We start from the raw sequence: 25,606 nt of genomic DNA on the forward strand, positions 1-25,606 counted from the left end.
ACTTAAGTGGTAGATTCTAATATATGTGTAGCAATTTCTTCATTACAGAGGAAGATTTTACTTCATATCAGCCTTCATATTTTGCAAATATCTCTAAAGAAAATATGTAGAATAAGTGTAAGTTTAAACTTTTAAAAATATTTAATGTTCAGAATTTCTAACTTTGCTATTTGTCCAAATTCCTCAGGCAGAAGGGGCAGCTGGCTGTGGAAAGAGCAAAGCAGGTAGAAGAGTTTCTACAGCGAAGACGGGAAGCGAGGCAGAACAAGGCTCGGGCTGAGGGGCATATGGTAGGATTTTGTTCTTGAGATTTTTGAACATGTTAGTATTCAAAGTGAAGGTCTGGAGCAAGGTAGGTATAAACGACAAGAGTCGTAATCCTTTACAAACATTTCCTCTGAACATTTGCAGAGCATTTAACCTCTCTTCAGCTATTTCTTTTATGCCAGGCGTGAAATTCTGTCATTCCTTGGTTAATTGAGAGTAAGTTCATAGCTGTATCCTTCCTTTTGAAAGAGTTGAAGTAGGTATAGCAACCCAGATATTTATATTAAATAAATAAGTTCTTACATTACTTTTTTCTTCCAACATGCTTTTGGTTTTAAATACTTTTAAGTAGCAAAGAATTGTAGAAGAAAAATGGGAAATAAACATTTGGGTAAATATACATGTAACTGTGCATTTACTCAAAAGCAAGTGAGGAACAAAGGTATTTTAAAGCCTCTAATTATTCCAGTTAACTGAATTAAGTAATGTACATAAGAAAATATTAATAGTTTTAGAACATCGTTTCAGTAGTTAATAGTTTTGGTTTGCAGAGGTACCCACATGCCTTTTCACCTTTTGTCCACAGAACAAATGGTGATGGTTGGTCATCTCAGCACCCGTGAAGCATCATGCTCACGGAGGAAATAGGTCAATTGTATGGTAGTATGTTTTCTTTAGACTTAGATCTACTGTATGTCCATAAGTGATATCTTTATGAGTTAATTAATATAATTATTCCAATTTAGGATATTTTTTTTTCTTTGAAATAATATCACAGAAAAATAGTTAAGTTTTTTAATGGTTACCCTGTATATGTTTAACACCCATTGGCTTGTTTTTCTAATACCTGGAATTAATCTGTGTTTGTATCCTCTCTATAGACAGAGGAGAACCTCCTTTGTTTTCCCTTGCCCTGTTTCTCCCATATTAGTAGCATCTGGAATTTTAGTTACAGATTTTAAAAACAGGTATTAGACTTACCAAGATTTATACATTTCTTTCCTCAGCACAGTTCCTTATATACTGCTGTCCTCCCTCAGTTTATTTGTCTTCATGATGGAGACTGTCCTCTCGTAACCTTTTGGAGAGAATCTGTCAAAGATTTGTTGGAAAGGTCCTTATTTTGTCTTCACACTTAAATGTTAATTTGTAGTGGTGGTCTGCTGGTGAATTTGTTTATTAGCATTTATATGTCTGAAAAAACATTTTGTCTTGTTTTGAAAAATATTTTTGCTGGATGTAGTCTTACACGTTGAGGGTCCTTTTTCTTTCAGTTCTTTAAAGGTGTTTCTCCACTTACATCCTGGCACGCCTGTTCTGACCAGAGGTCTGCTGTCATTCTTAAATTTTCCTCTGCGTGTAATGTGTCTTTTCTCTCTGATGGCTTTTAACATTTCCTCCTTATCACTGGAAGTGGATTGATTTAGATGTGTCTTGGTGTAGTTTTCTTCATTTTTATTTTGTTGGGGGTTCATTGAGCTTCTTGGATCAGTGGATTTATTGTTTTTATGAACTTTGGAAAAATGCAGCCATTCTTTCTTCAAACCTTTTTTCTGCCCTCCTCTCCTTGTTCCTCCGGATGCTCAGTACCCATACGTGAGCCCGCTGATGCTCTGTTCACTTCTTTTGGGTCCTTTTCCTGTGTTTGATTTTGGGTAGCTTCTGTTACTGTTATCTTCAAGTTCATTACTCTTTTTGTCTGCTTTGTGTAATCTGCTCTGCTCTTAATCCCATCCAGACATTGTATATTTTTCATTTGAGATACTGTATTTTTTAATCTCTTAAAATTTATTTGGGTCATTTTTATACTTTCCATGTCTGTCTTTATAATACTTAGACTTTTCTCTACCTTTTTGAACATATGGAATATGATTATCGTCGCCTTTTTAATGATCTTGTCACTAATTCCATTATCTGTGTCATTCCTGAATCTGTTTGTTGATTGATTTTCTCTTCATTTGGGTAATCTTTTCCTGCTTCTTTACCCACCTGGTAATTTGTGGTTGGATGCCTGGCATTGTGTATTTCATCTTGGATTTTTTGTATTTAAATACAAATGAATAAATTTATTCTGCGGTGCAGTTATGTTACTTGAAAATAGTTTGAGTCTTTCAAGGTTGCTTTTCAGCTTTGCTACGCAGGTGGAGAACAGCCTTTCGTCTAGAACACACTTGGCACCACCACTCAGGCAGTACTCTTTTTTTTTTTTAACTTTTATTTGCATTTACTTTTTGCAGCATTTATTCCGGGGCCATAAGTTTTTGTTTCTTCAATTTCTTCTGGGATATATTTTTCTTCTGGGCTACCTCCTCTTCTGCTTTAGGAACAATCTGTTCTTTTTCATCTTTTTCAGTAGGGATCATCTCAGTGGGGCAGGGAGAGCTCATGTATAGGTTGATACGACCATGAGCTCTGTAAGTTTTGCGCCGCATCTTGGGGGCTTTGTTCACCTGGATATGCTCAATGACCAGAGAATCTACATCTAAGCCCTTAAGTTCAGCATTACTCACTGCATTCTTGAGCATGTGCAGTAAAAATTCAGCACTCTTTTTGGGCCACTGACCCTGCATGCAGCCCCACTGTTTGGCCTGGGCACACCTACCAACTCCACCATTGTAACGACGGAATGGCACACGTTGCTTCTTTAAAGTGACATCCTTCAGATTCTTGGTGACTTTTCGGATATGCATACCCTTAATGGCCTGGGCCGTTTCACGAGTTAAAGTGAATGTGAAGATTTGAACCTCTCGACTTGCATGATTTTGTGGGGTTTTCTGGGTCAAGTGAATAGCGAACCATTTTTAGAGGTCACCTCAGGCTGCTTACCGGAAAAGCAAGGCAGTACTCTTGACGCTCTGGTGATGGATTGGTGGTACTCCAATGCTCTGTTGATTTGGAGGCCTTTCTAGTCTGGCTGTTGGAAGTGTGATGTGTTCCCAGCTGTCAGTGAGCCTGAGGGATTGGTGATGTCATGGTAACTGTCACTCAGCAGGGGACTCGGGAAACCTCTGCCGATTCCAGGACTCTCTGGACAGCTCTCTGTTCCTTGGTACCCCTTCCTGCAAATGTTAGTGCTCTTCAACCTCCCAAGCTCTGTCTGCTGTTTCCCTCACTCAGGACACCCTCTCCCTGTGCTGCAGCCTGGAAACTGGGCAATTACTGAGCTTACCTCACTTGTTACCCTTCTCACAAGGATCACTGTCTTGTGCTGCCTGTTTGCCAGTGTTGGAAAATCGTTGTTTCATCTGCTTTTGCTGCCTGTTTGCCAGTGTTGTAAAATCGTTGTTTCATCTGCTTTGTCCAGACTTGTACTTGCTGGAGGTGGGAGGGTAGATCTGGTCCCTGTTACTCCACCGCAGCTGCAAGTGGAAGTCTTGGCTGGTAGTTTGCTGGGTGAAGAAATGTGGGTTGCAAGCTCTCCCCACCCCACCTTGAAGCTGCTGCCTCATCATGGTCTCATTGTCACTCTCAAGTCTTGTGACATTGTTTTCCTTCATGTTCCTCTGCAAGGGGTTTTTCCTCTCTGAAAGCTTTTGGCACTGTTTTTCTACCTTCCATGTTCTGAAATATTGCTTGAGTGTTCTCGGTGTTTTTTAACTGACCTGTCGTGACTCTAACCAGACGCTTTCAGTCTGAGCACTCACCTTCAGCTCTGGGACATTCTTCACAGATGGCTTCATCTCCTTTTTCTCCGTAAGAGAACTCCTGTTAAATGGATAGATTGGAGCCTCTGCATCAAATGTCTCTTTTTCTGTATTTTTATTTCATCCTTTTTATCCCTTTGTCCCTTCTTACTGTTTTGGAAGGATTCCTGGGCCCGAATTTCAGCTCGTAACATGTTCTTTAGTTTTGTCTACTCTTGGGCTCTTCAGCCCATCCAGTGATGTTTTCTCTTAAGTTTAGAAACTTGTATTTTCATGTCCATGAATCTTCTTAGTTTTCCTTGAAAGCTCCTTGATCATGTGCTCATTTCTCTAATGATACTTTGGTTATCATAAGGTCTTGTTCTTAGTGCACTCTTGGCCGTGTTCACCTCGGCGTCTTCAGTTTTTTTTTCAGCAAGTACGCTCCCTGTTTCATGGTACTGACATCCCTCATACGTTTGGTGTTCTTGCTGGTGTATTCATGTTTGGGGGTGTCTATTTTACCCTTCATTGCCTCTGTTTGGGTCGCCCCCTGGCGAGATGGGCACGTGTTGCTGACCTCTCCTCTGTTCAGTTTTTCATCAGAGTAGAGGGTGGGTGGGACATGTTGCTGTTCGGCCAGGCAAATACTTGGCAGCTTATTTTCTGGGCATTGGAGACCCCACCTTCCTGGGTGTCACCGGTCGCCTGGAGCACCGACCTGGCCTTTCGCTCCGAGCTCTCTCATCACTCGTGTCTGAAGGGAGCTGCTCGCGGAGGTGGATAGTGTGCTGGGTGACCTCTTCTTTAAGCACCAGTGCTGCTGTTCCCGTCGTGCCCCGGCTGCCAGCTCATCGCAGAGCAGCCTCCTGTTGCTCACATCCGCTGCTGAGGCCTCTTCCCTACAGGCTGTGCTCATGACGCTTCTCATCTTGAACCCACGTGTGTACTTTCCTTACCTCTGGATTCCTTCTTCTCTTGGGACTGCCAAGAGTCTCACTTGTTTGTGAGTGCTGATATGCATTCACTTAGCAGTTTCTCGAGTCTAGAATTTTGGAAGAAGGGGAGGCTTCTTCTTCTTCTCAACTGCAGTCAGATATTAGTGTTTTCATTTTGTCGTTTTATCAGTTTTAAAAGATGTGCTTTAGAAATCAGTGCATTTTTGACAGTGATTTTTATATGACTTTCCAAGATTCGTTTTGTTAACCTGTATAGAGTTTCTTCATTCCCTAGATGACTATATGTATACATGAAACTTTACTTTAGAAAAATGTGGCTATAAAGTGAAGAATTTTTAATTTTCAGTGTATTTGGGTGGGTGCAGCATATATTACTTTCTTTATTCACTAATATAACAACAAGGCAATGTGTTAAACACTTTGGGGGTAATAGGTTAATTAATTGATTAAAGATGACTTAATTAAAGCTTACTCAGATATAGTTTCTCTCTGGAATAACTTAGAGTCTGGTGTTAGACAAGAGTATATATTCTGGAAGCGTGAGGTAAAGAACAGAGGCGAAAGCTGAGGTTAGCTGTGGGGATTTTAAGATTTTAAGTTCACACAATTTTCAGTTCTAAATTGGAACTTTTTAACGATGAGGTAGAGGGGCTGTTTAAAATTGGCCTCTCCTTTAACGTGCTGTATAACGAATTACCATAAATGTAGTGGATTAAAGCAACACACATTTATGACCCACAGTTTCTCCGGGCCAGGACTCCAGCACGTTGTAGCAGTTCTCGGCTCCTGGTCTCCTGAGGCTGCGGTGGAGGTGTCAACGGCTGTGTCCTCAGCTGGAGGCTCAGCCGTCTTCACCGAGCCCTCAGGGTGCTGGCAGGACCTCCCTCCCTGCCACTGTGGAACTCGGGCCTCGCTGTCGGAGAGCTTTGACTGGGACCCCGTGGCCCCTTCATCTCAGCGTCAAAGAACTCCCTGTGCCTCAACCCCCCACTTGCCGCTTCTACAACCAGCCGGGAAAGCTCTGCATTTAATGGTCAGCTCACTGGCTTAACGTCCCTCATCCCATTTATCGTGACCTAATCCTGGGGGTACAACTCATCTGACTTGCACACCTGGGGAGTGGGGGTGGGTATCAGGAAGCCTTGGGGGTCTTCTCCAGGTTCTACCTGCCACAGTCCCTCGGCCTATGACTTAGAGGCCGCGTCTGGGGATGGAGACAAGGCGGGGGGGAGGAGCTGTCTCGAGCCCGTGCTTGGTGGTGGAGCACGCAACCCAGGCGTCCAAACAGAGCCTGTAAGAAGTCAGCTGTCTTAACATGAAGTTTAAATACAGTGAAATTCACCAGTGTTGGGTGTGTATCTGGATGAGCGTTGACAAGTGTATGTGGTCACGCAACTACTTCCACAATCACAGGACGGCACCATTCCATCATTTCTTAAAAGGTTCCTCCTCTTGCCACCAGAGAAAAAACTGTCGGTATGTGAGATGATGGGTGATAACCAAAGTTACCATAGTGAGCCTTTCTCAGTATGTGCGTGTATCAAGTCATTATGTTGTACACCTTAAACTGACAGTGCTGTAAGTCAGTCGTGTCTCAGTAAAACTGGAGGAAGAAGTTTCCTTGTGCCCCGTGACAGTCAATCGTCTACCAGCCATACGCAACCACCGCTCTGCTTCCTGTCTCTGTGGTCTTGTTTCTTCTAGAATTTCATGTAAAATTATCATACAGCATATAGAGTTTTGAGGCTGGCGTGTATAAGTAGTTCTTTTTTCTTCCTGAGTCATATTCCATCGTGTGAATGTACCACGGTTTGTTCAGTCCTCAGTTGATGGGCATTTGTGCAGTTTCTAAAAGAGATGCTTTTAAAGCTCACGGGAGTAGCTGATCCTTAAATGCACTCAATTATGTGCTCCCCACGCTCCCACAGAGCCCTTCCTTCTGAGTGGGCATATCCCTCTTTATTATGTGTAACTCAGTTGGTGACTGTTTGTACTCTCAGACTTCTGAACACTGCTGGAGAAAGTTAAAGCTGTGGTGACTAGTGTCAGATGGGTTTATGGCGTCTGGTTTCCGCAGAGCTGTCAGTCCTTCTCGGCTGTCCTCTGAATCTCCGTGGTCAGCAGCCTCTCCTGTTGCCCACAGCAGGGACTTTCCTCCATGGTTTTATCCTTCTTCCCTTTCTGTGAAGATAGTCATTACATCACAGAGAAAATTGGGCTTAAGAATCCCACATTTCGTCACATTTTCTGCCTCCATACTTATAAACTTATGCGTAATTGTACCCAATCTATCCTTGTTTTCTCCAGTCTCAGAGAAGGATTTCCTCTGTTCAAAAGTAATCTTCCTCTTCCACCCTATTTGATGATGGTAATTGTTAACATTAGTCATTGACTGGGTGCTGATGTGTCAGGCTTAGTTCTAAGTTCTATACCTGTGTTAACGCACTTCTCATAGCAGTGCTCTCAGGCAGGTTCTGTCCTCTTCCCGTCTTACGTCGCGCCGAGGCAGAGGTGGAGAAGCTAAAGTGACAGGTTGAGCTTTACAGCCACCAAATGATAGATTACATCCTGTTTAAATCCCTGCACTCTGACTGGAGAGCCCACGCTTTCATGGCCTTATTTTTGGGGCCATGCTGTCTGTTTCCTCAAGGGTCCTCCTTACTCTGTCACTTGTTTCCTCTCTTTTCTGAACTTCCCTTCTTTCCTGGCATAGCCCACAAATATATTCATGTTTCTCACATCCCCGGCTCCTTCCTCCTCTTCACAGCCAGGCACCTCAAATGAATGAAGCTCTGTTCTCTGTCATTGCTTACCCGCTATTCATAATCCTGTTGAAACAGAAGTCACCGATGTCCGTCTTGCCATAGAGTATTTTAAATCTTTCTCTTACTTGACCTTTCTGTGACATTTGATCTCATGAGTTACTTCTTCAAAATGTCTTCCTTGCCTTCTGTGACACCAAATTCTCTCTGTTTATCCTTTACTTTTCTGATTATTATTTCTTTTTTTTTTTTTTTTTTTTTTTTTTTTTCGGTACGCGGGCCTCTCACTGTTGTGGCCTCTCCCTTTGCGGAGCACAGGCTCCGGACGCGCAGGCTCAGCGGCCACGGCTCACGGGCCCAGCCGCTCCATGGTATGTGGGATCTTCCCGGACCGGGGCACGAACCCATGTCCCCTGCATCGGCAGGCGGATTCTCAACCACTGCGCCACCAGGGAAGCCCTCTGATTATTATTTCTTAATATCTTCTTCCACAGGATTCTCTTCTTTAGTTTCTAAGGCTGATACTTCCTGGGGTTCTGTCCTTGGTTATTTTTCACTGTAAGGTAATACCCTGGGGTGTTACCCATTACTATTCTACAAGGGACTGGTGACCTCAAAGTCTCTGTCAGTTACGCAGACTGCCCTCCTCACTTCCATCCTGTCTCGCTGCCTCTGGACATCATTTCCTCGCCGTCATTGTGTAAATCATCATACGATAACATGAACTTTATTTTTCTTCTCCAGTTCCATGGATTTTAACTTTAAGTATAAATTCACGTACCCACCACCACCGGCAGGATACAGAACCATTCCATCACCCCAAAACTCTCTCGTGCTCTCTCTCAACCTAGTCCTGCTGTCCCCTCACCCCTAATACCCTGGCAGCCACTGTCTATTCTCCATTACTATGGTTTTGTCTTTTCAAGAATGTCTTATAGGGTATTTGTGTGTGGTATATATAATAGTATGTAACCTTTAGCGGTTGGCTTCTTTCATTCACCTTAATGCTGTTCATCCAAGTCGTTGCGTATATCAGTGACTTTTTCTTTTTTGTTGTTGAGTGGTATATTCCATTGTATGGATGTGCTACAGTTCGTTTATTCATTCACCCACCGAGGGACATTTGGGTTGTTTATAGTGTTTGGTACTTATAATCAGTGCTGCTTTGATCATTCATTTACAGGTGTTTGGAGAAGAGTAAGTTTTTCTTTTTCTAGGGTAAATGCCCAAGAGTAGCTTTTCTGAATCATGTGGTAAGTGTAGACTTAACTTGGGTTTTCAGAAGTCAGCCATTTGCCAGAGCACTCGCACCTGTTTGCCTTCTTAGCAGCAGTGATCAAGAGCGCCCGCTGTCCCACATCCTCATCAGCATCCAGTATTGTCACTGTCTTTTATTTTGGCCATCTAATCTATGTATAGGGGTCTCTCATTGTGGCTTGATTCGCGTTTCTCTGAATGTTAATGATGTTGAATCCCTTTTCATGTGCTTATTTGTGATCCTTATGTCCTCTTTAGAGAACCGTGTGTCTGAGTAATTTGTCCATGTTAATTGTGTTGTGTTGTTACTGTTTTGCTTTGAGATTTCTTTATATTCTGGACAAATCTTTTATTGGGTAAGTGACTTGCCAATATTTTCTCCTAGGTGGCAGTTTGGCTTATCATTCTCTTAACAATATTTTTCACAGAGCGCAAGGTGTTAACTTCGATAAAGTGTACGTTTTCAGGTTTCTTATTTACGGATCATGCTTTTGCTCTATCATGTCTAAAAACTCTCTGCCTATCCAGCAGTCATGAAGATTTGCTCCTGTTTTTCAAAAAATTTTTATAGTTTTACTTTCAACCTTTATATCTATGATCCATGAAAGAAAATGTTTTTAGTGTGGTAAAATACACAAAACATAACATTGTCTGTCTTAACCATTTAAAAATAAACAATTCACAATGTTATCTTCCTTCTGCTTGATTTCTGTTTATTTTGCTCTTTTCTGGTCTTTTAAGGTTGAAGCTTAGATAGCTGAGGGTGAGACCTTTTTTCTTTTCTAATATTGGTATTGCATGCTATAAATTTCCCTCTAAGCACTGCTTTTTAGTTGCACCCCACAAATTTTTCTGTGTTCTATTTTCATTTTCATTCAGTTCAAAATTTATTGTAATTTCCCTTGAAACATCCTCTTTGGCCAATGGATTACTTAGAAATGGGTTAATTTCCAAGTGTTTGGACATTTTCCTACTTTTTTCTGTTATTGTTTTCTGGTTTTATTTTATGATCAGAGAACATACTTTGTAGGACTTCATTCAGTCATTTTACATTTGTTAGGGCTTGTACTTTGATCTAGGATATGATCTGTCTTCGTGAATGTTCCACATGCACTTGAAAAGAGTGTGTACCCTGCTGTGGTTGGGTGGAGTGCTATATGTTTCAATTAGATCCAGTGAGTTGATGGTGCTTTTTAGTACTTGATCCATGCTGACATTATGCCAACATTGTCTGATACTGAGGTAAGAGAGTTGAAGCCTTCAAATATAATTATAGATTTATCTGTTTCTCCTTTTAGTTTGGTCAGTTTTTCCTTCCTTCCCTCCCTCCCTGCCTCTCTCCCTCTCTATAAAGAGTGTACACATTTAGAATTGTTGGGGTATTAGAGTGAATTGACCTTTCTTACCAAAATGTAATCTCTTTTTGTTCCTCGTATTAGTGGAGGGATTCATTTTTGTTTTTGTTTTGCTGTGTAACAAATTAGCACAAGTTAGTGGCTTTTAACAACACGTATTTGTTATCTCATTTTCAACTGCATGTGAAGGATCGGTGCCCCAAACCCCTTGTTGTTCCCAGGTCAGCTGTAAACACTATTTTACTGCTTCAATTTGGAATGTAGAAATTTTTCCATCGTGTAGGTACCCTTACCCTCTCCCCTTTATGCCATAGTTGTCTTATATATTACATTTACATACATTTAAATCCTCATTAGGCTGTGTTATAAATTTTGCTTGCAACTTCAAACATGTTTAAGAAGGCAATAGGACAGGAATACTTTCTAGTATTTACACAGATATTTACCATTTTTCTTGCTAGTCACTCATTCCTAATGATCCAAGTTTCTTCTTACATAATTTCTCTCTGTCTGAAGAAATTCCTTTGGCAGTTCTTTTAGGTTAGGTCTGTTGGCTATAAATCCTCTTTGTTTTATTTCATCTTTATTTCTAAACATTATTTTCGATGGTTGTAGTATTTTGTGTTGACAGTTCATTTCTATTTTCATTTAAAAAGTTACTTCACTGGGCTTCCCTGGTGGCGCAGGGGTTGAGAGTCTGCCTGCCGATGCATGGGACATGGGTTTGTGCCCCGGTCTGGGAAGATTCCACATGCCGCAGAGCGGCTAGGCCCGTGAGCCATGGCTGCTGAGCCTGCGCGTCCGGAGCCTGTGCTCCGCAACAGGAGAGGCCACAACAGTGAGAGGCCCGCATACTGCAAAAAAAAAAAAAAAGTTACTTCACTGCTTTCTGTCCTCCATAGTTTTTGAAGAGGAATCCTCACCTCTTTTTCTCTTGCAGGTATGTCTTATTTTTCTCTGGATGCTTCCAGATTCTTTCTTTGTCTTTAGTTTCCAGTGGTGTGATTAAGTTGTCTCTGGGCATGGATTTCTTTAGGTTTATTCTCTTGGTGGTTTGCTAAGTTTCTTGAACTTGTAGATTTATGCCTTTAGCCATTTTTGAGCCATGATTTCTTCAAATATTTTTTTCAGCTCTGTGCTCTTTCTCTTCTCTGGTTCTCTGATGACATGAATGTTAGACCTTTTGTTCTTGTTCCACAGGTTTATGAAGCTCTGTTCAGTTTTTTACAGTTTTTTTCTCTGTTGTTCAGATTGGTTAATTTCTGTTGTGTTCAGGTTCACTTCCTCTTTCCCCTTTCATCTTTATTCTGCTTATTTGGTCCATCCAGGGAGGGTTTTATTTTGGTAATTGTATTTTTTCATTCCTGTGTTTCCATTTGGTTTTTCCTTGTTTCTTTTCTTTCTCTGGTAATATTTCCTATGTTAACCTTTTTTCACCACTTGATTGCTGTTCAAATACTTTTAAAATAGTTTCTTTGAAGTTTTGGTCACATAATTATATCATCTGTTTCATCTAATCATAATCTGTCTATTGTATATTCCCAGGTAGGTTGAGATTTTTGTTGTTTTTCATGTGCTGGTTAATTTTGAGTTGTACTCTGGACATTTGGAATATTACCTTATTAGACTTTGGATTTCGTTTAAATTTTAAGGAGGCTGTTGATTTTGTTTTAGCAGGCAGTTGACCTTTTGGGGTCAGGCTTCAAATTGCTGTTTTCCGTTTGTCCCTCATGTGCACTGTGCAGTGTTGTCTGCCCGGGATTTGGGTGGAAGTCTGTCGGCCAGCCCTGTTCTCATGCAGAGTAGGGTCTTGTCCACACACAGATGCAGGCAACCTCAGGACTTTATAACAACTCTGGGGCCATTTTCCGGAGTCCTGCAGTGTGCTATTGGTCTGATGCCCTCCTTTTCCCTGGGCTCACCTCTCAGTCTGAGGCCTCATACCTAGGGCTTCCTCACTCCTAGAGTGAGTGAAGCAGTGGGAGGAGAGACAGATGGACAGACAGAGGCAGAGAGAGAAGGAGCGAGGCAGAGGCCACAGGCTTTGCTCTGGCTTTTGGAGTATCAACGTCACAGGAGACAAAGGATCCCTCTCTCACCATTGTAGTTCCCAGAAGCTCCTCTTGCTATCTCGGCTGCCACCACAGCAGTAAACCTTCCTGGGGGCTGCAGCACAAGAAAAAAAAGGAGAGAGAAGGGAAAAAACTGGAACGTTTCCTGCTTTCTCCTTAAGTTTTCCCTCCGCACTCCGGAACTGGAAGAGATAACCGGAGTTACTGCTGTTGTTACCAGAGTGCTCAGTTTCGGGTTTTTGGCCAAGTTAGGTTTAGGCCAGAAGATACCGCAGTTTTAAAAATGTGGTACCCTCGGGCTTCCCTAGTGGCACAGTGGTTGAGAGTCCGCCTGCTGATGCAGGGGACATGGGTTCGTGCCCCGGTCCAGGAAGATCCCACATGCCGCGGAGCGGCTGGGCCCGTGAGCCGTGGCCGCTGAGCCTGCGCCTCCGGAGCCTGTGCTCCGCAACGGTAGGGGCCGCGACAGTGAGAGGCCCGCGTACCGCAAAAAAAAAAAAAATGTGGTACCCTCATCGTGCATTTACAGGTACTCTGACCTCTGGCATTCTCGACTCTGCCTGCCTCTGTTTACTTTTCAGGGTCCCCAGATGTGCCGGCACTTTATCACGTGTTCACTGGGAAAGGGGGTGCGTGTGCTTCCATCTTACCCAGGACTAGAGCTTCTATACTTCATTCTTTTATTTCCAAAACCAAATTCACTTCATTGTCTTCAGACCCACGGCCCTTCCTGTAGTACCCATCCTGCTGCAAAGAATCACCATCAAAGATGGCTTGACTTTGGGGGTTCTGGTGTGAAAGCCATCTCGTAGCATCTTCTCTCTGTCACGTCCCACCCAACTCATAGCCAGTCAGCGACCAGATCACGTTTTCTGCCTTCTGAATATCCCGTAGCCACCTCCTCCTTTCTGTTTTTGTTAGTTTTGCCTTTGTTGAGATCCTTACCTCTTGTTAGTCTTTTCATCTCACCACTTCTAATTGAGGATCCTTCTAATGCATCTTTGGCTTGGGCTGCCAAGGTGATCTTTCTAAAGCCACATGGAACACATTGCCCATACGCTTGGAATTACTCAGTGGTTATTTATTGTTTAGAGGATAAATTAAACCTGGTAGCTTAGCACAAGGGGTCTACCCTTTGTCTTTCTTACTGCTCTTGATTTTTCTGTTCCCTTCTTCATCCCTTCAGCTTCAGCCATACCCAGACTACGTGCAGTTCCCTGAAGACACTGTTTCTAGTTTCTACTGAGATTCCATCTGCCTTATCTTCGTGAGAGAGTTCATGGTACCTTTCTGTTGCCTTGTTGGCTTGGGGACTGTGGCCGAGGCTGTGGGAGAGATTCAGGGGGAAGGTAGACATGTTTTTACTGCTACTGCATTTGTTTCCTGCTGAGGAGGAGATGGTGATTAACTCTAGAAATAATTACTGTTAATTTGCACAGCATCTTAGGTAGTTTATGTAAAGCTTTCTGATTTTGCCAGCCTCGTGTATCTTCAAAGAGTAGACATTCCGTTGTTGCCGTGGGAAAACGATTGATTCTGTGCCACAGGTCTGTACTGCACGTTTATGCTGCACAGGCTGGAGCAGGGAGACATGGCTGCTCTGAGAGTTTATCAGCTCTAATGAGTCAGCCGAGGAGCCTCAGGGAGGAGAGGCCTCGGGGAGAGCCTTGCAGTCTCCTCTGAGAACATCCAGGAGCCTGGGAACCGTCGCTCAGTCAGCGTGAGATGCTGAGTCAGTCAGCCCTGTGTCTCGTGTAGGAGACCCTCCTTAGCCCAGCAGCATTCATGTTGGGAAAAACCACTTAAAGTAAATCCAGCTAAAATAGAGACCCACATTTTGTAGTAAAGAGTGGAAAAAGGGTTTGATTGGGATTTTACCTTGAAAAATGAAATTTAAAAATTATTTTGTCTTATGTTTGTCAGAATTTTGGATATACTTCCAAGTCCGTGTTGATTCTGAAAGTAACTAACTTGAGGAGGATTATAATTTTTCTGTTAGAATTGTATAATGAATACAATATGTATTTTATCAAATCTAAGATGCAACTATAAGGCATATTGTTATTGTATATATGATTAAAAAAGAAAACATCTTGCCAATTTAACTTGATATAATGCTTTTAATCACTTAACCTTTTTATTTGTTGAAATAAGTCTTTTGGATTTTTTTTATTATGTTATTCTTGAGCATCCATACAAAGGAAAATATGAATGAAATAAATTGGTAAAGGTATTCATTCCTAAATCTACTTTCATACTTTGACTTTCCAATCATTCGTTTTTAAAATTAGGGTCATTGATGTTCACGTTTTCTCAAATGATATTACGCTCTGTGCCACCAAGCGCACTGAGATTTCAGCGATTCTTAAAAGAGAACTGCAATTTTCTCTCGGGGAGTCAGCACCAGTCTGCAAGCCTTGGTGCTGGTGCTGTCTTGCTCTTATCAGAGCGAATCAATGGAAGGTTTTCAACAACTGCTAGGCTCCTGTTTCCTCTTGAACAAGCCAATTCGTGATTTTTTAAATTTAAAACTGAGGAGTTGAGGTTTTCCAGTTATGACACCAAGAAATAAAAAATTGACAATGTGCATATATTCTCAGGCAGTAACATCTATGTTGTAACTGCTGCCCAGCCCACAGTTTATAAGATTATAACAGATCATAGAGATGCTATTGATTGTAAGATGCACCCCATTTCAGAGATGTTATAATGTGAACAATGTTCATATTAGAATTGATGAAAGATGGTATACCTTTCACTTCACAATTTTTGTATGTTTCAGTTTTATAACTATATTATAAAAGAGGGCTGTTTCTTACGAAAATGGCTGAGATTTTGGCAGTTTTCCGTAGATCGTTTCTGAATTTTTTAATACCCATAATATTTTGAAGGACCAACATCATAATTCTTTGCACTTTTAAAAAATTCAATTAGTTTATCTAATCCTGTTGTATTTGTAGACGGTTTTGCATGTGATTTGAAAATTTTTCCAGTATCATTGTTATCATCTTCATGAAACCCTTCATCTTCAGGAAGATTAGCAATTTTCTTTGTCAGTCAGTTTGCATTAGACATGTACTATGTTGTCAGATATTTATACCATACAACAATCAGGGAGAGAATGATCAACAGAGACCTTGATGTGATGAATGAGGAGAAACTGGTGTTACTTGGGTACTACTTTTATAGTGGTCATTATTGCTTATTTTTGGACTCTGACAGCATTCAGCATTGTAACTACTGAGATATTTATATAACAACTGTTACCTATAGCACAGGACTGTGATGGATATTTATGGTAATAACTCTGAATCTTCAAGAAAAATATATTAACACCAGTGATTTAAGTCAGCACATAATAAATATTTTTCCACTGATAAATATTAATACTCATGGTTTGTTTGTACAGTTTGAAAATGTATATATATTACACTGTGGTTTATCCTTATAACCAGTCATGAAATATCCATTTTGCTAATGAAGAGAAGCAGTTTTAAAGAGGTTGTGACAGATACACGTCTTAAAACTAATGTGTGTTTTCTAATACTTACAATCTCATTATAAATAATCAAACCTAAGCAGTTAAGAATAAGTTCTCAGTCTTAAAGATTAATCCTCTGGTATTGGGAAACTGCTGTAGTTAAATTATTTGATCAGTACTATATTTTATTAACTGCTTTGGGAAATCATAATGATTATAACATTGTTTCTGTGGCTAAATGAAATCAAAGTCCCTGACCTATGAATAAGCATTTGGGACATAAATAATTTTTAGGTTGAATTGTAATTTAATGTAACCATGGATTTCAGAGTTACTTCATATACTAGTATGCAAATTCAAAATTTTCCCTGTTTGGGTAATTTGAAATTTAAAAAAAAATTCAGGTTAAGGAAACTCTTAACAAGTAAGACCTCAAGCCAGGTGGTTTGTTTGTTTTTCTCTGAGCAGTATTTATAAAAATTAACTAAAGTTACTTAGAATCTAATCCTAACAGTAACTCTCTGTGGTGGGGATTTTTATTCCTAGGTCACACGTTGTGAAACTGACTCAGTCATTAGTACTTTGCCCGAGATCAGTTGGTATGTCCAGAGGCAGCATACAAGCCCAGTGTGTCTGACTTTTGAGATCATTCTTCTAGCTATTTTGCTTTGCTTTTTGTTCCTTTTAAAATCCCATATTAGTGTTTGCTTTACTTTAGGTAAAACTTGTGGATTTGATGATTTTGTAGTGCAGGGATAGACAGACCTTTTCTGTAAAAGGGCAGATAGTCAGTGTTTTAGGCTTTGCAGCCCATAGGCTGTCCTGAGTAACTACTCAACTCTGCTGTGGCAGTGAAAGCCGAAGCAAATGGGCGGGGCTGTGCTGGTTAAACCTTATCTAGGACACTGAGATAAGGAGGTGTCCTTATCAAGATGGAGGAGTGAGACGTGGAGATCACCTTTCTCCCCACAGATACATCAGAAATACATCTACATATGGAACAGCTCCTACAAAGCACCTACTGAACGCTGGCAGAAGACCTCAGACCTCCCAAAAGGCACGAAAGTCCCCCACGTACCTGGGTAGGGCAAAAGCAAAAAGGTAAAACAGAGAAAAAGAATAGAGACAGGACCTGCACCAGTGAGAGGGAGCGGTGAAAGAGGAAAGGTTTCCACACACTAGGAAGCCCCTTCACTGGTGGAGACAGGGAGGGTGGAGGGGAAGCTTCGGAGCCATGGAGGAGAGCACAGCAACAGGGGTGCGGAGGGCAAAGCGGAGAGATGCCCGCACAGAGGATCGGTGCCGACCAGCACTCACCAGCCCGAGAGGCTTGTCTCCTCATCTGCTGGGATGGGCGGGGGCTGTGAGCTGAGGCTCGGGCTTTGGAGGTCAGATCCCAGGGAGAGGACTGTGGTTGGCTGTGTGAAGACAGCCTGAAGGGGGCTAGTGCACCACAGCTAGCCAGGAGGCAGTCCGGGGAAAAGTCTGGACCTCCCTAAGAGGCAAGAGACCATTGTTTCGGGGTGTGCGAGGAGAGGGCATTCAAAGCACTGCCTAAACGAGCTCCAGGGAGCGAGCTGCGGCTATCAGCACGGACCCCAGAGACGGGCATGACATGCTAAGGCTGCTACTGCCGCCACCAAGAAGCCTGTGTGCAATCATAAGTCACTCCATACCTCCATTCTAGGGAGCCTGTGCAGCCTGCCACTGCCAGGGCCCCATGATCCAGGGAGAACTTCCCTGGGAGAACACACGGAGCGCCTCACGCTGCTGCAATGTCACACCGGCCTCTGCCGCCGCGGGCTCGCCCTGCATCTGTGCCCCTCCCTCCCCCGGCCTGAGTGAGCCAGAGCCCCCGAATCAGCTGCTCCTTTAACCCCGTCCTGTGTGTGCGAAGAACAGACGCCCTCAGGTGACCTACACGCAGAGGCGGGGCCAAGTCCAAAGCTGAACCCCAGGAGCTGTGCGAACAAAGAAGAGAAAGGGAAGTCTCTACCAGCAGCCTCAGGAGCAGTGGATTAAAGCTCCACAATCAACTTTATGTACCTGCATCTCTGGAATACCTGAATAGACAACAAATGATCCCAAATTGAGGAGATGGGCTTTCGGAGCAATGATGTATATATTTTTTTCCTTTTTCTCTTTTTGTAAGTGTGTATTTGTATGCTTCTGTGTGTGATTTTGTCTGTATAGCTTTGCTTTTACCATTTGTCCTAGGGTCCTGTCTGTCCGTTTTTTTGGTTTTTTTTTTTTTTTAGTATAGTTTTTTTTTTAACATCTTTATTGGAGTATAATTGTTTTACAATGGTGTGTTAGTTTCTGCTTTACAACAAAGTGAATCAGTTATACATATACATATGTTCCCATATCTCTTCCCTCTTGCATTTAGTATAGTTTTTAGCGCTTGTTATCATCGGTGTATTTGTTTTTTGGTTTGGTTCTCTTCATTCTTTTTTTTTTAATTACTTTTTAATATTTTTAAATTTTTTATTTTAATAACTTTATTTTTTCTTTCTCTCTCTCCTCTCTCTCTCTCTCTCTCTCTCTCTCTCTCTCTCTCTCTCTCTCTCTCCGTCCCTCCCTCCCTCCCTTTTCTTCTGGGCCATGTGGCTGACAAGGTCTTGGTGCTGTGCCTCTGAGGTAGGAGAGCCAAGTTCAGGACATTAGTCCACCAGAGACCTCCCAGCTCCACATAATAACAAACGGCAAAAGCTCTCCCAGAGATCTCCATCTCAATGCTAAGCCCTAGCTCCACTAAACGACCAGCTAGCTACAGTGCTGGACACCCTATTCCAAACAACTAGCAAGACAGGAACACAACCCCACCATTAGCAGAGAGGTTGCCTAAAATCATAATAAACTCAGAGACACCCCAGGACACACTACAGGATACAGACCTGCCCACCAGAAAGACAAGATCCAGCCTCATCCACGAGAACACAGACACTAATCCTCTACACCAAGAAGCCTACACAACCCACTGAAACAACCTTAGCCACTGGGGGCAGACACCAAAAACAACAGAAACTATAATCCTGCAGCTTGCAAAAAGGAGACCCCAAACACAGTAAGTCAAATAAAATGAGAAGACAGAGAAGCACACAACAGATGAAGGAGCAACGTAAAAACCCACCAGACCAAACCAATGAAGAGGACATAGGCAGTCTACCTGCAAAAGAATTCAGAGTAATAACAGCAAAGTGGATACAAAATCTTGGAAATAGAATGGAGGAAATACAAGAAACGTTTAACAAGGACCTAGAAGAACTAAAGAGTAAACAAACAATGATGAACAGCACAATAAATGAAATGAAAAATTCTCTAGAAGGGATCAATAGCAGAATAACTGAGGGAGAAGAACGCATAAGTGACCTGGAAGATAAAATAGTGGAAATAACTACCACAAAGTAGAATAAAGAAAAAAGAATGAAAAGAATTGAGGACACTCCCAGAGACCTCTGGGACAATACTAAACACACCACCATTTGAATTATAGGGGTCCCAGAAGAAGAGAAAAACAGGGACAGAAAATATTTGAAGAGATTGTAGTTCACAACTTCCCTAATATGGGAAAGGAAATAGTTAATCAAGTCCAGGAAGTGCAGAGTCCGATACAGGATAAATCCAAGGAGAAACATGCCAAGACACATATTAATCAAACTATCAAAAATTAAATACAAAGAAAAAATATTAAAAGCAGCAAGGGAAAAACAACAAATAACATACAAGGGAATTCCCATAAGATTAACAGCTGATCTTTCAGCAGGAACTCTGCAAGCTGGCAAGACATATTTAAAGTGATGAAAGGGAAAAACCTACAACCAATATTACTCTACCCAGCAAGGATCTCATTCAGATTTGACAGAGGAATTAAAACCTTTAAGGAGAAGCAAAAGCTAAGAGAATTCAGCACCACCACACCAGCTTTACAGCAAATGCTAAAGGAAGTCCTTTAGGCAGGAAACACAAGAGAAGGAAAAGACCTACAATAACAAACCCAAAACAGTTAAGAAATGGTAATAGGAACGCACATATTGATGATTACCTTAAATGTAAATGGGTTAAATGCTCCAACTGAAAGACATAGACTGGCTGAATGGGTACAAAAACAAGACCTGTATATATGCTGTCTACAAGAGACCCACTTCAGTCCTAGGGACACATACAGACTAAAAGTGAAGGGATGGAAAAAGATATTCCATGCAAATAGAAATCAAAAGAAAGCTGGAGTAGCAATTCTCATATCAGAAAAAATAGACTAAAATAAAGACTACTACAAGAGACAAAGAAGAACACTACATAATGATCAAGGGATCAATCCAAGAAGAAGATACAACAATTGTAAATATTTATGCACCCAACATAGGAGCACCTCAGTACGTAAGACAAATGCTAACAACCATAAAAGGAGAAATCAACAGTAACACAATCACAGTAGGGGACTTAAACACCGCACTTTCACCAATGGACAGATCATCCAAAGTGAAAATAAAGAAACACAAGCTTTAAATGATACATTAAACAAGATGGACTTAATTGATATTTATAGGACATTCCATCCAAAAACAACAGAATACACTTTGATCTCAAGTGCTCATGGAACATTCATTCTCCAGGGTAGATCATATCTTGGGTCACAAATCAAGCCTTGATAAATTTTAGAAAATTGAAATTGCACCAAGTACATTTTCCGACCACAGTACTATGACACTAGATATCAATTACAGGAAAAAATCTGTAAAAAATAAAAACGCATGGAGGCTAAACAATACACTACTTAATAACCAAGAGATCACTGAAGAAAACAAAGAGGAAATCAGAAAGTACCTAGAGGCAAGTGACAATGAAAACACGACGACCCAAACCTATGGGATGCAGCAAAAGCAGTTCTAAGAGGGAAGTTTATAGCAATACAATCCTACCTCAAGAAATAAGAAACATCTCAAATAAACAACCTAACCTTACACCTAGAGTAATTAGAGAAAGAACCATAAAAAACCCAAAGTTAGCAGAAGGAAAGAAATCATAAAGATCAGACCGTAAATAAATGAAAAAGAAATGAAAGAAACAGTACCAAAGATCAGTAAAACTAAAAGCTGGTTCTTTGAGAAGATAAACAAAATTGATAAACCATTAGCCACACTCATCAACAAAAAAAGGGAGAAGACTCAAATCAATAGAATTAGAAATGAAAAAGGAGAAGTAACAACAGACACTGCAGAAATACAGAGGATCATGAGAGATTACTACAAGCAACTCTGTGCCAATAAAATGGAGAACCTTGAAGAAATGGACAATTTCTTAGAGAAGCACAAACTTCCAAGACTGAACCAGGAAGAAATAGAAAATATAAACAGACCAATCCCAAGCACTGAAATTGAGACTGTGATTAAAAATCTTCCAAAAAACAAAATTGCAGGACCCGATGGCTTCACAGGTAAATTCTATCAAACATTTAGAGAAGAGGTAACACCTGTCCTTCTCAAACTGTTCCCAAATATAGCAGAGGGAGGAACACTCCCAAACTCATTCTACAAGGCCACCATCACCTTGATACCAAAACCAGACAATGATGTCACAAAGAAAGAAAACCACGGGCCAATATCACTGATGAACATAGTGATATCGATGTAAAAATCCTCAACAAAATACTAGCAAACAGAATCCAACAGTACATTAAAAGGATCATACACCATGATCAAGTGGGGTTTATCCCAGGAATGCAAGCATTCTTCAATGTCAGCAAATCAATCAATGTGATACACCATATTAACAAACTGAAGAATAAAAACCATATGATCATCTCAATAGATGCAGAAAAAGCTTTTGAGAAAATTCAACACCCATTTATGCAACGACCCTCCAGAAAGTAGGCATAGAGGGAACTTATCTCATCATAATAAAGGCCATATATGACAAACCCATAGCGAACATTGTTCTCAGTGGTGGAAATCTGAAACCATTTCCACTAAGATCAGGAGCAAGACAAGGCTGCCCATTCTCACCACTATTATTCAGCATAGTTTTATAAGTTTTAGCAATAGCCGTCAAAGAAGAAAAAGAAATAAAAGGAATCCAAATTGGAAAAGAAGAAGTAAAGCTGTTGTTGTTTGCACATGACATGGTACTATACGTACAGAATCCTGAAGATGCTACCAGAAAACTACTAGAGCTAATCAATGAATTTGGTAAAGTAGCAGGATACAAAATGCACAGATTTCTTGCATTCCTCTACAATAATGATGAAAAATCTGAAAGAGAAATTAAGGAAACACTCCCATTTACCACTGCAACAAAAAGAATAAAATACCTAGGAATAAACCTACCTAAGGAGACAAAAGACCTGTATGCAGGAAACTATAAGACACTGATGAAAGAAATTAAAGATGATATTAAACACAAAGCTACAGTAATCAAGACAGTATGGTCCTGGCACAAAAACAAATATAGATCAGTGGAACAGGATAGAAAGCCCAGAGATGAATCCACACCCGTAGGGTCACCTTATTTTTGATAAAGTGGGCAAGAATATACAATGGAGAAAAGACAGCCTCTTCAATAAGTGGTGCTGGGAAAACTGGACAGCTACATGTAAAAGAATGAAAGTAGAACACTCCCTAACACCATACATAAAAATAAACTCAAAATGGATAAAGAGCTAAATGTAAGGCCAGACACTATAAAACTCTTAGAGGAAAGCATAAGCAGAACGCTCTGTGACATAAATCACAGCAAGATCCTTTTTGACCCATCTCCTAGAGAAATGGAAATAAAAACAAAAATAAACAAATGGGACCTAATGAAACTTCAAAGCTTTTGCACAGCAAAGGAAACCATAAACAAGACGGAAAGACAACCCTCAGAATGGAGAAAATATTTGCAAATGAAGCAACTGACAAAGGATTAATCTCCAAATTTTACAAGCAGCTCAATATCAAAAAAACAACCCAATCCAAAAATGGGCAGAAGACCTAAATAGACATTTCTCTAAAGAAGATATACAGATTGCCAACAAGCACATGAAAGGATGCTCAACATCACTAATCGTTAGAGAAATGCAAATCCAGAGTGCAATGAGGTATCACCTCACACTGGTCAGAATGGCCATCGTCCAAAAATGTACAAACAATAAAAGCTGGAGAGGGTGTGGAGGAAAGCGATCCCTCTTGCACTGTTGGTGGGAATGTAAATTGGTACAGCCACTATGGAGAACAATATGGAGGTTCCTTAGAAAATGAAAAATAGAAATACCATATGACCCAGCAATCCCACTACTGGGCATATACCCTGAGAAAACCATAATTCAAAAAGAGTCATGTACCACAATGTTCACTGCAGCTCTTTTTACAATAGGCAGGACATGGAATGAAGCTTAGTGTCCATCGACAGATGAATGGATGATGAAGATGTGGCACATATATACAATGGAATATTACTCAGCGATCAAAAGAAACGAAATTGAGTTATTTGTAGTGAGGTGGATAGACCTGGAGTCTGTCATACCGAATGAAGTAAGTCAGAAAAACAAATACCGTATGCTAATACATATATATGGAATCTGAAAAAAAAAAAAGGTTCTGTAGAACCTAGGGACAGGACAGGAATAAAGGCACAGACATAGAGAATGGACTTGACAACACCATGGGGCAGGGAGGGGAAGCTGGGATGAAGTGAGCGAGTGGCCTGGACTTATATACACTACCAAATGTAAAACAGATAGCTAGTGGGAAGCAGTCACATACCATAGGGAGATCAGCTCGGTGCTTTGTGACCACCTAGAGGGGTGGGAGGGAGATGCAAGAGGGAGGAGATATGGGGATATATGTATATGTATAGCTGATTCACTTCGTTATAAAGCAGAAACCAACACACCATTGTAAAGCAATTATACTCAATTAAGATGCTTTACCAAAAAAAAGAGAAAAAGCCTTATCTACGCTGTCAGGCAGGTGGCCAGTTTTGACCTGAGAATTGTAGTTTGCTGACTCTTGTAGAGTTCTTCAACACTAAGTTGTTCAGTTTGAGAAGATTATTTTTTCAGTTCTTTTAAAAAAATAATACCCTTATTATCCTTGTAAAATATAATTTTTGGTACATAAAAAAGCATATATGTCATATATAGTGTAAATTATGAAGCAAAATAATATACCCAGCAGGTAGAGCACTAAGTTCTATCTGTGTACTGTTCCCTAACCCAGGGATTTGCAGTTGTTTTTCTGTAAAGGGCCAGATTGTAAATATCTTAGTCTTTTCAAACCATAAGATCTCTGTCGTAACTACTAACTCTGCATCGTAGCAAATTAGTAACGATAGACACTGTGTAAGTGAGTGAGCATGGCTGAGTTTCAATAAAACTTACTTAGGGACTGAAATCTCGATTTCATATCATTTTTATGTGGTCATGAAATAACTCTCTTCATTTTTTTGACCATTTAAAAATGTGCAAAACCATTCTTAGCTTATGAAACATAAAAAAACAGGTGGTGGGCTGAATTTGGCCCCTGAACCATAGTTTGTCAACCGCTGTCCTGACTGTGCCTCTGTCTTCTCCCAGAGGTGACCATTATCTTGAATTTTGGATATATCATTCCTATGAATTTTTTTAAAATGCTTTTTCCACTTACATATATGTCTCTGAATGATGTCTTGTTCCGTTTTGCCTATTTTTAAGCATTGTAAAAATTACATCATACTGTTATATAGATTGGGACTTACTTTTTTTCATTCATCATTATTTTTCTAAGATTCATATACATAGTTGGGTTTAGCTGTATAATATTCTGTTGTATGATTATACCACAGTTAATTCACCTGAAAGTAGGTATTTAGGCTGGATCTAGTTTCTGCTTTGATCATTCTTGTACATGTCTCCTGGTACACATATACAAGAGTTTTCTTGGTTATCTGTTTTCTTCTGTTGAATGATTTAACAGAACACTTGTGAATTTTATAAAAAATGATGAAGCAGTATTATTTAACTTGAGAAATGTTATTGTCTTACTGCCTTATCTTAAATCATTCTTTATTTACATTAATGGAAAAATGCCTTTAAAATGTTCAGTGAAGTGTTAAATATTTAATTCATTCTTTCACTCATTTTTTTAGTATTACACAAACATTTATTGACTAATATATTAGGTTCTGTGCCAGCAAGAGAACTTAAGCAGTAAAGGAGATAAACAATTAAACCAAAAATTAAGTAAATGACAACTGTTTATTGAAAGCTTACTATGCCAGACATTGTTAAACAATTTATGTGCATTATCTCTGTATTAGTCTACTAGAGCTGCTGTAACAAAATTCCACAAACTAAATGTCTTACACAACAGAAATTTATTACCTCACAGTCTGGAGGGTAGAAGTCCAAGATCAGCATGTGAGCAGGGTTTGTTCCTTCTGAGGGCTGTGAGAAAAATCTGCTCCCTGTCTTCTGGTGGTTGCCTGGCTATCTTTAGCACTCCTTGACATGTAGAGTCATCACCCCAGCCTCTCCCTTCATTTTACATGGTGTTCTACCTGTACGGGCGTCTGTCCCCAAATTTCCCCTTTTATCTAAGGATACCAGTTATACTGGATTAGAGCCCACCCTCGTGATCTCTTTTAACTTGATAAAGATCTTGTCTCCAACTAAGGTCACATTCTGAGGTACTTGGGGTTAGAACTTAAGCATATGAATGCCGGGGGAACACAGTTCAACCCTTTTAGTCTTTACAGCAATCCCAGGTAACTCTGTGGAACCTTGATATACAGTTGAATCTTGAACAATGTGGGGATGAGGACACCAACCTGCCTTGCTGTTGAAAATCTGCATATAACTTAAGCCTACCCTC

The 25,606-nt window shown here is 40.6% G+C and overlaps 1 protein-coding gene across 10 annotated transcripts in view; it reads left to right on the forward strand.

The window, feature by feature from the left end:
- NEK1 (NIMA related kinase 1) overlaps positions 1 to 25,606 on the forward strand; it is a 218,232-nt gene that overhangs the window by 102,162 nt on the left and 90,464 nt on the right. For all 10 annotated transcript variants that reach the window (XM_067040071.1, XM_067040068.1, XM_067040065.1 and 7 more), the window contains one exon: positions 188 to 290. In XM_067040071.1, coding sequence (XP_066896172.1) covers positions 188 to 290 — 103 coding nt within the window. The remainder of the gene's footprint in view (positions 1 to 187; positions 291 to 25,606) is intronic.

The sequence above is a fragment of the Kogia breviceps genome, chromosome 8 (assembly GCF_026419965.1).
Source record: "Kogia breviceps isolate mKogBre1 chromosome 8, mKogBre1 haplotype 1, whole genome shotgun sequence".
Classification (NCBI taxonomy): Eukaryota; Metazoa; Chordata; class Mammalia; order Artiodactyla; family Physeteridae; genus Kogia; species Kogia breviceps.